Source organism: Anser anser (assembly GCF_964211835.1).
Source record: "Anser anser genome assembly, chromosome: 10".
NCBI lineage: Eukaryota > Metazoa > Chordata > Aves > Anseriformes > Anatidae > Anser > Anser anser.
In genome coordinates this window covers 12,478,006-12,493,602 of record NC_139730.1, presented here as the reverse complement: position 1 = coordinate 12,493,602, position 15,597 = coordinate 12,478,006, and the positions used below count along the sequence as shown (strand labels likewise).

The following is a 15,597-nucleotide window of genomic DNA, read 5'->3' as shown; positions in this document are numbered from 1 at the left end:
CCAAATGTCCTCTTCAAGCACAAGAAAGAAAAAAAAAAAGAGGAAAAAGCTTTTAACAAAGCATAGTAGCAATAAAACACAGTGATAAGATTCAAAGATGTACTGACAGCAGCGGCGTTCTCCACTGCTCCTTTCCTACCATGGCATCTCTCCCGCATTCAGCAAAGTTTACACTTACACCCAACGCTGCAACCACCATGCAGACACCAATACTCCGTACTGCAGTCAACAGTATGAGTAGTCACTCATTGTATCTCTGAATATCAAATCACTACGCTAAACTCTCTGAGCAATGCTTCAATGGTTTCATTAGCATAATTTAGGTGTGCCATAAATACATAATCACTATTTTACTTCCTCAAGGAAAACAGTCCTCCTACCTCCACTTTATAGCCTGTAAACAACTGCATGATTAACAAGATGAATTTTATTGCAGTATAAAAATCAAGCCATTATTATTACATAAATCTTATCATGTATTATTATTTAAATATTGAATCACTGGCACTGTCATTCAAAATCGAGTATTTCTTAGTAGGAAAAACATAGTGCTAACATACAGTGCTAGAAAGTGTAGAAGCAGGATTTAATTTTAAGCCATTTTATTGACTTGTAAGAGTTTCATAATAAAATAGAAATCAATTTCACTTCATCATAAATATAACAAGTTGCAACATTAGAATATATTAAAAACAATTCAACAAAATCATCTCTGCCTTTTAAAAAAGCAATCAAACTTTACTGTGCCCTGTCTTTGGTGTCACAGATAACTTCACACTTATTATCTTACCATCTAGATCGCTCTCAAATGTTTCTGCTGATATCCAGTCAGTAGCTGGTCCAGTACCGTTAACAGTCAAGGCAGCTACTCGGAAGCTGTATTCTGTACCTCGTTCAAGACCTGGGAGACAAAGAGCATCCAAGATATCAAAACAGCAATTCCAACCGCAAACACGGGAATCACAATTCTTAATTAAAATAGAGGAATTTTCTCAATATTTTTCTTTCTGCCATTCAGTCAACACAATGAGCTCAGGACCATCTTCTCCATGCAACCCCTATGCCTTTATATAAAGGTTTTAAAAGGGCTTGTCCAGTCCACTTAGCAAGTCAAAGGCAAAACCAGGGCTAAAGAACAGGCTTCAGTTACCACTAGCCAGCCCAGACTACCTCAGAAGTTATCATCACTCCTTTTAAGTGTTTTCATTCTGCATTTAAATGTAAGAGCACTACATAAACATGTAGATATAAGTCTCTGTGCCTCAGCACACTGAAAGCACCTAAGAAACCCCTATGATAACAAATGCTTGCAAATAACAGCTCACCTTCAATTAGCTGAAAAAGCTGGGTCCCACCGATGCTCTCAGTTACATCACTCTTACGGGACACTTTACGGTAGCGAATTTTGTAGCCTGTGATTTGCCCACTGTGTGTCCCTGCAGGCGGAGGCTGCCAGTGTAGCATGATGCTCTGTGGAAGGCAGAAGATAATTACAAAGTCATTGCCTTCCACGCAGCCTGAAAAAAAATACTCTAGTGCTAATACTTAAGAAACACAAAGTGGGAAAACATGCAGACAGAATACACTGCATTTTCATACGTGTAAAACACGTGCTGTCTAAAAAGAGAAAAATGCTATCTGTAAAAAGTAAAAAGAACTGTGATTCAGCAGCAGCACAGGTCATACAAGTGCCTATAAGTTTGCCTCAAAGTGCTTCAATCCTATCAGACCTCCTGATTCCAATTTCACAAATGGCCTCTTGGGTTTCCTTTTCCATCTTCTTTGGGTTATATTAAGATATGGTTTACTCGAGGGGCTGTCCTTAAGAAGTGGTATTTTCTTCAAAGAGTACAAGTTATCTGAACTGTAGTTTATGTGCATGAAGCTGCTGGGGTTTACCATATATGCAGTAGAAGACAACATTGGAAAAAGGGGTTAGAAAAGGATTTTTTTTTTTTTTAAAATCTCCAATCATAATCACTAAAGTAATAACGGTTAAGTACATAATTTTCTTTTTTAAAGGGCCCAGGATCTTGTAAACAGACATATGTATGTATACACTCTGTAAAACAATAGTTTATCACCAGGAACATATTCAACCTCTGCTGCTTCAGGCTTTTGTGCCTGATTAAACCTCTTTCATAACTAGTCTCCATGCTTTGGAGTACTGTCACTGCGTCCACGGCATTCTGCTGTGCGCAGCCCACAACTGGATTGGAGTTTCCAATGCCTTGAGTCCCACATTCAGATATTTTCCTGTTGGGCAACTCATAAACAAACAGCTGAAAAGCAGCATGGTAGAAGACCCAAAAGCAACTCCAAATTCTGGCTGATCTAAGACCCAACCTTCCATTTACCCGTAACAGAAAACAAATTCTCAGCATCTTACCTTGGAATTCCGCACCTCCAGCGTTAGATTCTGTGGTGGAGCACTGGGGACTAGAAACATTAAAGCAATTACAACTGAAACATTTCCAGATAATGTATCCCATACTGTATTTCCATGTACAACTACTCTCCGATATCATTCATTATGGAAGTATGAACCATTCAGGTTTAATACACAATCTAAAGTGACTACAAAATTCTACACATGCTTTCTGACACACAGTGACTGGTTGGCTTAGGAGATTTACTTACTTTCATCACAAAAAATTAACTCACTTTATTCAGGCCTTTACTTATCATAGGTATTTAAATAAAAAGCCTTATATTTAAAGGTACTTCCCGTTAACTCTAAGAGATCATGTTCAGTACTTTTCCAAATCAAGACTTTAATTTAGATGCTTGATTCTGGGAAACCATGATTGGGGGAAACAGTTAAAATTCTAGCCCTGGTTTTTGTCTCATGAGTTGCTGTAACAGGAAAACCTCAGTCAAGATGTGTCTGTGCTACTGAAAAGCACAGAGGTGAAGTGCACTGCAAAGACAGTTTCTGCTCCTGAATCTCCACTCTTTGTTAGTTCTTTACTTGCTGTAGCAACTCACTGGTCAGGTCAGTTGAAGTCCATTACACAAACAGGTTACATACGAGAGAGAAACTGAAAGCAAGGAAGTCTCTGCAGCTCTCCAGAGGTGAAAGACTCGCAAGTGTTATCTCAAAGGCATAGATAAGGGTTCCCTGACAGGAAGCTGAGGCTCCAACAAAGCACAAGGACAGGCAACTAGAGGTACAACAGGACTAGAGATTGTTCCGGCCACAATCATCTGTTTTCCAGATAACACACACCAGGCAGAACACTGCCTAAGAAAACAATCCTGAGTGCATAAATGAGTGAAAGTGCTAAGTGAAAGGTACCCTGGGTGTGGTTTAATACCCCTCTCCCATTACCGAAACAGAGATAACGACGTTTTTTTTTCCTCCCCTCTTGCCAACTGAACTGAGTCTGAGATCACCAGACCTAGGGACTAGGGGCTACATCCTTTAAAAAGCAAGACCACCAGGTAAGAGGAGGAAATGAAATAAAGTTAGGCCAGTTCTTGCTGTTCTTGTTTTATGCAGTTGGTGCCTGCTTTCAAGACAACCTAAAATGTCCTGGGTTTCACAAAGCTTGATTAATAATTAACGCGTATTAACGCAAACTTGGCGAGAGACAGAAGATTGGCAGGACGCAGGAAAGGATTTATGCATGTAAATACATATACATGTACAGTTCGTTTTATGTCAAAGTACGCCTAAACTCAGACCAGATTACCAAATTAACCAGATCAACAAATAAAATGTATTTCCTATGGGCTGATATTCCACGCTCAGGTAAGAAAGGCTCAGCCCGTTTTGGTAGGCTGTGCAGCAGGAGGACCTGACATGCTGCTGGTTCAGAGAGGCCGCAAGGACGAGCTGGTAAGTGACATGCCCTCCATCAGGGTGTGATGCGCTGATGGTATTTCTAGTTGTGATACAACACTGTTTCCTACAAATCAGGAACACTTATGACAAGACATGCAATCCTTACCAGCAGCACATAAACCCGGGTTCAAATTGCTGTACCTGAAGAGCTAATTATTCTGCAACAAACCACTGTAACAGACTTAGGTTAGGAGCAGAAACCTACATGAAAACAAGGAAGCTTGCTAAAAAAGGTAGCTAAGAATGAAATATTTGCAGGAGGCATGGAGAGGGCGTACTGACACCACAATAGGAAAACCCAGGAAGAAAATGTGTATTGTTTATCTAGAAAGATTCAAGAGGGTGAAGGGGGAGAACAGCATGGTTAAGCAGCAGAGCTACGCAACTGTTAGAAGCAAAAGGACATCCTTCAGAAAGCTGCAGAAAATAAATTTCAACATGTTAAATGTGGAAACTTAAGTCGAGGTGACAAGAAGTTCAGGAAAGCTTGAAAATGACATTAAAACTAATAATGCATTCTTCCTCAACAAGTAAGGAGCCGGAAGCCCTTCAGAGTAAGCAGAGTTACAGATGACCAAGGTATCACAGGAAAAGAAAAGGTAAGGCCAGAGGAACTACCTGCTTTGCATTTGTACTGAATGGAAGGCAGCAGAGAGGTTTCCATGACATCCTTTACAAGGTACTTAGAGCAACTCTCCAACTGAAATGTCAATAGGCAGGGTTACAGAAGTGTCAGGCATAAGCTGCAGCACATTGGCAGGGTTAGATCATATTCATCCGGGATTTCTAAGGGAACTTGGGAATGAAACGGTTGCATTACTTATGGCAGGCTGTAACCGGTCACTTAAAGTTACCATGATACTGGGAGATGCCAGTATTTAGAAGGGGTTCTGCTGGAGCAACTACTGGACACCTCAGGTAAGAAATCAAAAATCTGTATTAGCAAAAAAAAAAAATGAAACTATAATGAAGTGTGAAATTCATAGATACATGGAGAAATATGACATATCTGTCACTTTTTAAAGGGAAATCTTGCATCACAAACCTGCTGGAGAGCTCTTAAGAAACAAAGCAATCATGGGATAGGAGGGAAGTCCTTGCCCGAGTACACAACTGGCTAAAAGAAAGAGAAGGTGGGAACGTACATAGTGGGTGATGACCTGTGGAGCTCCGGCATGGCACGTGCTGACACCCCTGTCGCTACCCACATTTGTAAGAGATGAAAGGGGGATGAGCAGCAATGTGAAAAATATCAGTACAGACAAGATCTGATGGTAAAGAACTGCAGAAAGACCTGAGGCTGTTCTGTGCCTGGATATTAATGTGACAAATTAAATTCATACATAGGAAAAATGATCCTAACTCCACATGCAAAGCGATGGCTCTAAGCAAACCAATTCCACTAAGGAGCAAGATCACTCTAGCCCAAAAATGTTGCTTCAGTGCTCAGAATGAGCCAAAAAATGCTGGTAATTACACACTTGCATCTTTAATACAATTTTGGCCCTCCCTAGCTCCATTTTTAAAAGCACATAAGAGACAAGAAACCTAGAAAAAAGTTCAGAAAAGGACACTGACGCTTGAAACAGCTTCCACAGAAGAAATGAGTAACCATTTCTGTCTTAAATCTGGAAAAGAGATGAATGAGGGAGAATACAGCAGAGGTCTATAAAATGAGGAGTGGGACAGAAAAGGCTGATGGAGACTGATTATTTCCTCTTTCAGGCGGCACAGCTGTTGGCAATGAGTAACACTAACACAGACTAAGAGGGATCAAAACAGACTATAAGGGAGGGATTTTTCATAGAAAGTTTAGTTGTGGGATCCTCCACTTGATGTTGTGGATGATAAGAGTTGACATGGTTTTAAAGAGGATGATTAGAGGTTTCATGGAAGAGCAACTGAGTTAGTGAATACATAGAAACTACTGCAGGGCCAAGAAGTCCCGTAGAAACAAACTTCTGGACAATAATCATTCTGCTTTGGCTCAGTCCTGGAGAGAGGATTCCAGGCTAGGCTCATTTTGGGTCTGACAGTTCTTATGTATAATTAAACTTCTGTAGAAAAAAGAAAAGCTAACATTAACTGTGATCATTCTGCAATTGTTCATATATCAGATTTGCTCACATTACTTTCTTATTTGCCTTACAGGAAATGCTGTTACCATCTCCTGCTTTCAGGATTACAAACGATTGATTTAATAATATCTGTGCTGGAGTCCAAACAAAGACATGCAACATTTTTCCACATGACCACAATTAAAATAAAAACACTCCAAAAGCAGAAGTCTGCTCATAGGTAAAAATATTATAGAAGCTAAAAAACAATTTGGAGTGGTTGGGTTCAATATAATTATGTTTCTGTCCACTCTTAATACTTTGTAGACCCAATAACCCATGAAATAAACCTCTGATGTTGAAATTAAGGACACCGTTGTTTTGTAATTGGAATACTGGATACTTTTGTAGGTATATTAATTTTCCTTCGCCCAATTTGGAAAGCCCCAGGGGAACTTTTGGCATGCATGGTCATATGCAGAAACCACATTATTAATAAAACACTGCAGCACTGAACAACAACCTGAGAAGTCTTTCTGGTTTGAAATCCACTTAAAGGAAATTACCACATAATTCCTGCAAAAAGCCTTGGAATAAAGCAGCTTACCATCTGACAGCGTACGTACAACAACATCTTGCGTAGAGACGCCAGGGCCATGTTTATTGTAAGCTACCACTCGGAAACTATACTCTGTGTATTTCTTCAATCCATTAATGGTGTAGGAGAGTCCTGCTACATCAACATCCTGTTCATAAGCAAATATACATACGAGTCAAGGTCAGAATCAGGTCTGCAATTATAAACCTCTCAGAATTTCAGTTCAGTAATACTCAAACTCTAAAGCAGGAAGGACACCACTTGCACTCTGTAGCACGTGCAAGTCAAACCCCCAGTCATATGCAGCCAGGACTTGTAAAGATGCTATCTATCAGTCAGCTTGCAAGAGGAAGTTCTACCTATTCAATTTAAGTCACAACATGGACACAGGTTTTACAAACGAAAAGGGATCTAGAAAATTTGTCTATTGGTAAAAACTATTATGATATTTTTAACAGTGGGACACAAAAGTAGAAGAGGTAATGTTATCTGAGGAATACTCATTCCTATTAAAAAAACTGACATCAAAATATTTTAAATGCTAACTAACAAACAAAAATATTCTTCCCTTAGGATTTTTTTAAAGCTGAAATCGTAGTTATAAACCATCATGTGGGAAATTAAATGACTGGGTTGAATTCTCCCAAAGCTGTGATTATTTTTCAGGTGACAACCTGTACTTGCATAGAACATGCTGGATTCTTCCAGTAGAATCCTAAGCAAATTTAATTAGACACTCACCAATATCAAAATATCAATCATCAGATCAACAGACTCAAGAAGCGAGAATAGTTTGGATTCAGGAACGTGCTAAAATCAGCAGTAAGCATAAAAACAGCCAACCTATAAAACCTATGCAAACATCCTTCACACCATCTGAACCGGGACCATTACATGATGAAATAGGTATTCAGTTTTTTCCTCTTGTGATAGGAAGGACATCCCAAAATGCTACTTGATGCTGAATACCTAAGTAAGCCATCACATAAAAACTGTTTTAATTCTGATACAAATACATTTCATGCTGAATAATGAATTAAACCATTTTCTAACAAACCAGGTGTTTAATTTTAAATATTTCTGTATTTTAGGCTAAAGGCTTCTGTCTGTCAGAAGAATGAACTCTTGGTAAGGTGCTTCTAGAAATTTAAGGTAAAAACATAAAAGAAAGAATACTGTTACTGGCATTGTACATCACACAGGAAGGGCCATGCTCTGTACCTGCTCACTGTCCTGTCCCTTCTCCATGTAATACAGCTTGTAGTTCTGGATTTCTCCATTGCCAGACAACGGCGTTTCCCACGTGACAGTAACGGAGGTGGGTGAATTGGCATATGCTCGGATATTGGGTGCTGGACCAGGAAGCTGAACTGCAATGTAAGCATGAAACTCCGCTCATCACCAAGCCTAACCAATAGATTTTCAGGAGCTAAATATTTTGGCATCAACTTCACAAGTAATAAACTCCATTCAAAGATAGGTATTTTTCTGCATTTAAGCATTCCATATGAATTCACTGGTAGGGGGTAAAGGCGGCACCAAATTTCAGAAGGAACTTCTCCTCCGTGCATCAGACTCCCAGTGTGTCCTGAACAACTCTAACAAATCACAGCCTTTGCATTTTCTTAGTTTTCCTTTATTCTCTGTCAGTTTATGACAATTGAAAAGTATTCTTTTATAACAAAGTTTAGAAAATTCAACAAGGAATGCTTTATCAGTTCTTCTTAAGAGTGAGAATAAAGCATACCAACGTGGTAGCATGGAAAATTATTTTGAAACTCAGGTCTGCAAATGCAGCTTTTAAGAGGATCACCTCATTCTGGGAAAGGCCATGAATGGAAAAAAAACGGCAATCACAAAGTCAAGAGGCTCAAAGTATTTATAGCTTACCCTCAGGCTGAGTGGCCACCTTCAGCGGTGCTGAGCTCTCTCCAGGGCCATGCTTGTTTTGAGCCACAACTCTGAAGACATAAACTGTTTCTGGCATCAGGTTCTGGATCATCACTTGTGTCTCTCCAGGACGACTCGTATTTTCAACACGTTCCCTTTGGGAAACAAAAAGTTTGGGCACAGAAACAATCATTGATTAGCAAGAGGGTTTTTGAGAGGTAGATAAAGAAATGGTTGCTACTTGGAACAAATCTAACGTGTATCCCATTTGAACGTATCTAGTGTATTAATGATGTGGTTATTTATACCACCCTGACTACACAAAAACAGTAATATGCCAAAATGGCTGGTGACAAACAGCTTCTAATTTTGTAGCTTGTCTTTGAAAAGAATACACACTAAACTAAAAGAATAAATTATACTCAACATCAAAAAATTCTAAGTAGCTTCATTGTTATTCTCCCAACAGCATGCCATAATTCATTGTGACAGTTTATCCTACTACTCAGAAGCCACAAGAAAAAATATTTAAGAATTGTACACAGACTCTATTGAGATTTAAAGACATTTTTGTTAATATCGTGGGGATGCTTTCGGTGTATTTTTCAAAGAGGCTGCTTTAATATTTTCTTCTATCTCCAAACTTTACTTAGTTCCTCCCTAATATTTAGATTTTTTAAAAACATCCAAAGGCTCTGACTCACACACACTGCAGCAGACAGCTGTGGCAGTTGCGGTATTACCACACAAGTAGTGGAGTCAACAGAAGGCAATGTCTGCCTGCGGCTCCGCTGCTGGAGACCATCCTTTGGCAGTGGTGCACGCTCCTGTCGCGGGCTGCCAGTGGGACGCGTGAGTCGGGCTTCTCTCAGGTGCTCCAGCAACATGGAGGAGACAGCTCTGGGCCTCCTGCTTTGCCTGCCAGAGCCCTAAGGAACTGCCAGCTGAGTGGTAATGGGCATTTCTCTTCGATTTGGGAAAAAGGCAGGCATTTTGCAAGCTGAAAGCTAGAAGCCAGCTGGGAGAGCCCACCTGGTGCGCAAACCCAAAGATTACTGCCCTGCATCTAGCGAATTTCAATTACAGCCCTCAAGCACCCCATGTGAAAGCCTGGTCCAACAGCGATCATAGTTCAGGAAACACAATCACTTCTTATCAAGCTCAGGACTGAGGTGAAGACCATGAGATTAATTATCAACTAACTACAACCTTTATTTCCAACACATTGCTGTTGTCACCTGAACCTTCACACAGCTATGTTTGGGCAAGGACATCTACGACCAGTCCTGGCTTGAAAAGAGGCTATCTACTCCCTGAAACAGAAATAACAGCACCATTATAAAAGAAGCAGCGAAAAACTTCCCCACTGAGGAAATAAACACAAGGAAAATGTGAATGGTTTGAATACGATCCTTCCCCTTTTGTCTGGGAGACTTTGTTTAGCTCTACAGCAGAGGGCAGACGATTCTCATCCCAACGGTTAGCTGCTATTAAATCATTTTTAATGCAGAAGCCTGGGCAAAATTATTCCACAGTCTCCTCTTTCCTACCTCCCAGCCATTATGATTTAATTTATACCACGGAAATCTGATGCCAAAATTCCCCTTTTTAATTTATTTCTTTTTAAATCAACTACTAAGGTTGATTTAGCATAACTGGGTTTAAAACATTTTCAAATCCCTGTTCATTTCTGCACTATTATACTGTATTTATACAGAGGAAAACAATATGCTAAATGTAACTGAAAAGCTGTTTAAACACATTTTCTAGAATATTCTCTTTCATTACAGTTGAGCTAAAATGGCATTGCATACACAGCCTAATTTATTTCAGATTTTTTTTTAATTTTCATCTTTGAATGAGCAGCATCATTATATATGAATTTAAGAACTCTGCAAAGGATTTCTCTTCTTTTAATGTTTATAAAGTAATTTTTGCAAGAAAGAAGCTGGCAGAGAAGAGAGAGAGACATTGAAGAAATATAATTCCTACTGCTGAATGAAAGAGGGGGGCAGGAAAAAAGATAAATATTTTCTCTCGCTAACTTTTCCAGTTATAGCTAAAGCAAAATGTTTGCTTGAAAATGTATTTTCAAATGGATAGCTTCCTTTAAAATGTATCTTAGCTATAATGAAGGTATCTGAAAACCCAGAATAAGTGCCAACTGATTCACAGCTGTGGAATAGCATTCATCTCCCATTGACATGCAAAATATATTGCACTTTCTGCCTCAAGTTTAAATGCACTCACTGATTTTGTCTAGAAAAAAGTCAGCAATCCAAGGTCATTATTTAAAATTACAAAAAAAATTTAAATTATTTTCAATGGAAACACAACATTTATCAAAAAATAAATAGATGAGCCAAAGCAATGCAATTTTCAGTAATAAGTAGGAATTGTGCCTTCCCTCACAACAGTATATTAAAAATATGTTGAGATTAATCTAATTAAGTGCTACATGAATCTCTCCTTTATGCCCTTTCTTTGGGAGCCTTGAGCACCTTTTATGAGCTCTGATGCATTTAGGTTGGCATAATAGGTAGCAAAACAGATGGTCTATATGAATAACTATATTACCCAACAGAACATTATGACTATTCTAACTCATTCCAGTTTAATCCCCAATTAAAGAGCTTTGCAAACTGGAATTAAGGCTTAAAATAGCTGTCATGTAGATGGGGGAAAAAAGACTACAGCTCAAAACCAGAAGCAAGAGTTCATCTGGGAAAGTAAAGTTTGAAGTCACACTTACAAAAACAAAACCTTTGGGAATTATTAAAAAGTGACCAGCATCTATGCCGGCCACATCAGCTGTGAAGCCAGGCAGTGAGCTCAGATGGACATTTTGACAGTGCCATTATGCACAACTAAACTCCATTTTGTGTTTGTAGCACACTAAGTTGTACCACGGGTTCAATATTATTTGAATCTATCACGCGTGTAAGTTACCATCTTGTACGAGCAATGTGTTGGCCTTCTCACAATTTTCTGTCCATATCTTGAAAATCTGAAGTTCTCCTGCATGGCTGCTCACCTAAAGTTTCACAGGAGTAAACCTCCCTTTGTCGTCCCTCCTACACATCTGAATTCTCATACACTTTCCAGGGGAACTGTCTTGAATTTGGAATGTTAATGTAACTATATAATCTATAGGGAAGACAGTAATTTGTATCTGACCAGATTACTTGAGTTCTTCTGGAGGTACAGCAACAAAGCCATGACGCCCTCTTCATTCCTACATGGTCCCTTCAATAAATGCTCCTCTCCTGCAGCTCCTTGCAGTTTCTGTTACAGAGCAACCTCCAGGTCCTGTATTCTCGCCCACTCCTCCTTGACAGACGCTAAAAGCCACCAAACCCAGCTTTAACCATTTCAGAAGCGAGGACCATTTTAGAAGACTGCCATTTTCACCATAGTTCCTCATTTTCTGCTGCTAACAATCTTCTGCAGCACCCAAATTAAAGGCCAAATTTGGTGTGCAAGCACACTCTGAGTTGAAAAGGGGAAAGGAAATACTGCAGTGCTGCAGAATGGCTGCAAAGCAGGTGATTACATTCCATCCATGAATATATTGCGGTCCTCTAAATCAGTCCAAGGTGCAAAGTAAAGGAACACCTCACCGTGTTTCTGTGTGTATCTCACTGCACTGGAAGACTGTAAACTAAAAGGAATGTAAGTCGGCCAAGGCGAAGTCTCTCCCGGGGCCGCTACCCCATGAACGGTACACCTCATGTGCTGCAGAGATATGTAGGGCTGCTACTGTTCACCATATAAAGTTGACTCTGCAACCCTTTAATGATGAATTAGAGATGTCAGAATATCTCGCTGAGCTGTTCCACATCGTATGGACTTTCACAATCTTTTAAAAGCCCGATTTAAAAGGCAAATAAATCAAATGACCCAGAGTTTGATCGCTGCTCAAACCCAAATGAGGAAGAGGCAACACGTAGTTTACTGTAAGGATCCAGTAATGCATGCAATGAAAAAGGTACACGTAGGCACAAATCTGAGAGTTTTAGGAGATGGTACATATGCACTTAAAACCGCAGCAAAGATGTACGATCATGTATAATTCAAGGACCACAAAGCAAGCATTTAAGCCGTGTTTTATAACGCTGAGAGAGAAAAGAGGGTTGCGAATCTAAATCTGACTTCAAAATTTTCTGGTTTCTGACTGCTTCGTTATGTGGGAGACTCCCACCTATTTTTTTAGTCATAAACTAAGCAAAGTAACAAAAAAGCAAACAACTAGGCAAAACGTACCATGTAACATCAAAAAAGGAATAACATTTGATGAATGATTGCTTGTCTTTTTAAAAATTATTATACTTCTTACTGTGCCTTTAAATTTCAAGCAAAAAATCCTACCCACTTTTAAAAGTTTAATCTCTACACAGTTGTTTTCTGTTGGTTTTGTGCCTCTTCCTTAAAGCCACATAAAACATTTAAATCCAGCCATAAATCAAATACCCCCACCCATGCACACACCAAAAAACCCTAGCAAGCTAATGCTGCAAATTGGCATTTTTTCGACTCTTGAGTGCAAAGTTTAGATAATTTAATGATTGCACAGAATTCAGTTTAGGACTGGGAGTGGATACTACCATCCTAATCGTGGGGGATTTTTCTCATTCTTTCATCCCAGGTGCCTGCAAATACAGCAGCAGACGGAAGCATAGAGGCAAAAATCTCTGCACACCCCCAGTCCATTTTCTGTACCTCTCAAGGTGAACCTCTACTGGGTTTGTCATCTCAGCTTTTGTCCCTCAAAAACTAACTGGGTTCAGGGTAGAAGGGGCTTTAGTATCACTTCAAACACAATCAACATTTGAATTAATTTGAGCCATAACTTTAAACATCCTCTCAAATTCTCCAAGGAGTTATTTCTGACTTCCCAGGTAGAAGGAAACAGTTCAAGTTTAGCTGTTCTCCTATCATAAACAATGTATTACATTCAATTATTTGCTTAATTCGGCTTAACAGCTCCAAAATTCATGCCCTAATGAATTGACACTGGCAAGTTGTCAGCACCGTCAGGGCAGATCTAACTTGACAGAGATGAAGCAAACAGCATCTGTACTTGCTTTCAGTGCGAAGGTGGAGCCTGCTGACACAAAGGCTGTACAAATAGGATGCATTTGTTCTCAAGTGTGGTTCATTGTTGGTTTTTAATTCTATTGTTCTCATTCTCTAAATTCAGGTTTCAGGACAGGATTTCACACTACTTTCACACTAACCTGTGAAATGCGTGATACCAACCGTCCTTATCAGCATAGCAAAAGACTTCCAAAAGCAGAGAGGCAGCAAAGGCCAGAAACTCGTGACCACGTGCCAGTGAAAGGCTTCCAGAGCCTGCCTTGAACCCTGATCCAGAAGAACACGTAAGCAAAGATTTCATTGCAGTCAATGAAACCACCTGCTTACATGTAAGCACCAGCTCAAGTATTCTGCTGTGCAAACTTTCTGTGGGCTACACCACTCGAACCCCAGAAGGTTGCTTTTTGCAGGGTAGTTTCTGCAGGTTGTCCTGTAATTTCTTAAATTACTCCCCACAGATTAGGAGATGCCTCTCTCCTTTTGCTCTGCACAGTGATTCTGACCCTACAGGGATATTTTCTAGATTTCTGGAGTCCTGTATGTAGTGGAAGGGGATGCATTTTGCTTTCCCCAAAAGCAAGACCCAGTATAAGGAGAGGAACGAACCACCTCCAGCAAATTACTTTCTGAAAAACCCAACGGGGAGATCAGTTACAACCAGCAATATGAAGGAGGAAAGGCAGACAGCAAGGATAGCTCGCAGGACACTACCAGTTTTCCTGTCTCATTTAAAATATCTCCAAAAAGAATTAATATTACCAAAATGAGGAAGTAGTAGAAAAAACGCATTTGTGAGTCACAGAAAATTTTACTAATTGCCCGAATTAGTTGTCATCTGTGAACCTAGACTCTTGTCTATCTTCAGAACTAAGAAAAAAGTGGAAATTCTCCAAGTACTAGTGCATTTGAGATTTTTTCCAAATGACTTTCCTAACTTTGCGCCTCACTCTCTAGACAGTAAATAGATAATTTTCATTTGAGTAATAAATCTGATAATCAATCTAATTTGTAATTAATTAAGCACAGCTCAAAACGCCTGTTAGCTTTAACTTCTTCAATCTTATCACAACAATTGGAAACTAATTCTGAGCAACAGATCCCATCAGTAAGAGAAACATGTAGATTGAACTAGACCACTGGGATAGCATGTAAAAAATACATGAATGCTTCACATTCGTGAAATTTCTATTTGCAGGGATTCATAGATGGGAATCTACATTTAACCAACACCTACCATGTGCCTCTCTAGAATCAGGCTATAGTTACAGGGTTTTAAAGCTTGAGCTGACTGCCCCCTCTCAACAGCACATGTAATACCTGGAGGGTGTCTGCGTGCCTGCAGTGGGTGGCATTTACAGCCATCAGCGTTCCCAAAGAGGTGTTACAGTCTCTGTGTTTAGCAGTCTGCTACAAGCAGGTAGCAACTGTTTGCAGTCAATCAAAACCATGCACAGGCATTACCCCTAACAGCATGTCTATGCAGCAATGAAGCAGACAAAAATGCGTATCCCCTAATCAGGGTGCAGGAGGAAAGGGAACACAGCTGCTCAGACTACAGCTTGTAAGATTTTGAGCTCTGAAGACTTACATTTTATAGCGCTTCTAAGCAATGCTAGCGTGAAGGAGTGTCATGAAAGAGCACAACCCGCTTTACACGTTGAGATCTTTACCTGTTTATACCTTCCTTGGTGTAGAATATTGAGTAGGTGAGGTTGTCTCCCTGAGGGTCTGACACAGGTGTCCGCCACGTCAGCCTGATGAAGCGAGTGGAGACGAGGGTGGCCACAACGTCCCGAGGGGCTGAAGGCAGTGGTCCCGTTGTAGCTGGTGCTAGATGGTCATTAGTGGCACTGGTCAGTGAAGTGGGAGGTAATGTTGGGATGGCAACATCTTGTCATGTGCAAACATTGGGGAATATGAAGGGCAAACATCACCACGGTTTTAAAAAAGAAAACAGAAAAAAAAAAAACAAAGAAATAAACAAAACCACGATGGGAAACAAAACAAAATGAACACACACAAAAAAGGCCATTAAACTGAAGGCTGACATGCAGGCAAAGGTAACTACTGGAAACTAATGGGAAATATTAAAGGACACGTCACTGTAG

The 15,597-nt window shown here is 39.8% G+C and overlaps 1 protein-coding gene across 12 annotated transcripts in view; it reads right to left on the bottom strand.

Annotated features, from left to right (window-relative positions):
• The window catches only part of NEO1 (neogenin 1), a 192,716-nt gene that overhangs the window by 35,955 nt on the left and 141,164 nt on the right, over positions 1-15,597 (bottom strand). For 9 of the 12 annotated variants that reach the window (XM_083850528.1, XM_083850533.1, XM_083850526.1 and 6 more), the window contains exons 8-14: positions 15,160-15,379; positions 8,393-8,547; positions 7,724-7,872; positions 6,512-6,650; positions 2,390-2,439; positions 1,326-1,470; positions 791-901 (exon numbers count right to left, since the gene is read on the bottom strand). In XM_083850528.1, coding sequence (XP_083706654.1) covers positions 791-901; positions 1,326-1,470; positions 2,390-2,439; positions 6,512-6,650; positions 7,724-7,872; positions 8,393-8,547; positions 15,160-15,379 — 969 coding nt within the window. The remainder of the gene's footprint in view (positions 1-790; positions 902-1,325; positions 1,471-2,389; positions 2,440-6,511; positions 6,651-7,723; positions 7,873-8,392; positions 8,548-15,159; positions 15,380-15,597) is intronic. The other 3 variants (XM_083850532.1, XM_083850529.1, XM_083850535.1) reach the window with 1 other exon arrangement.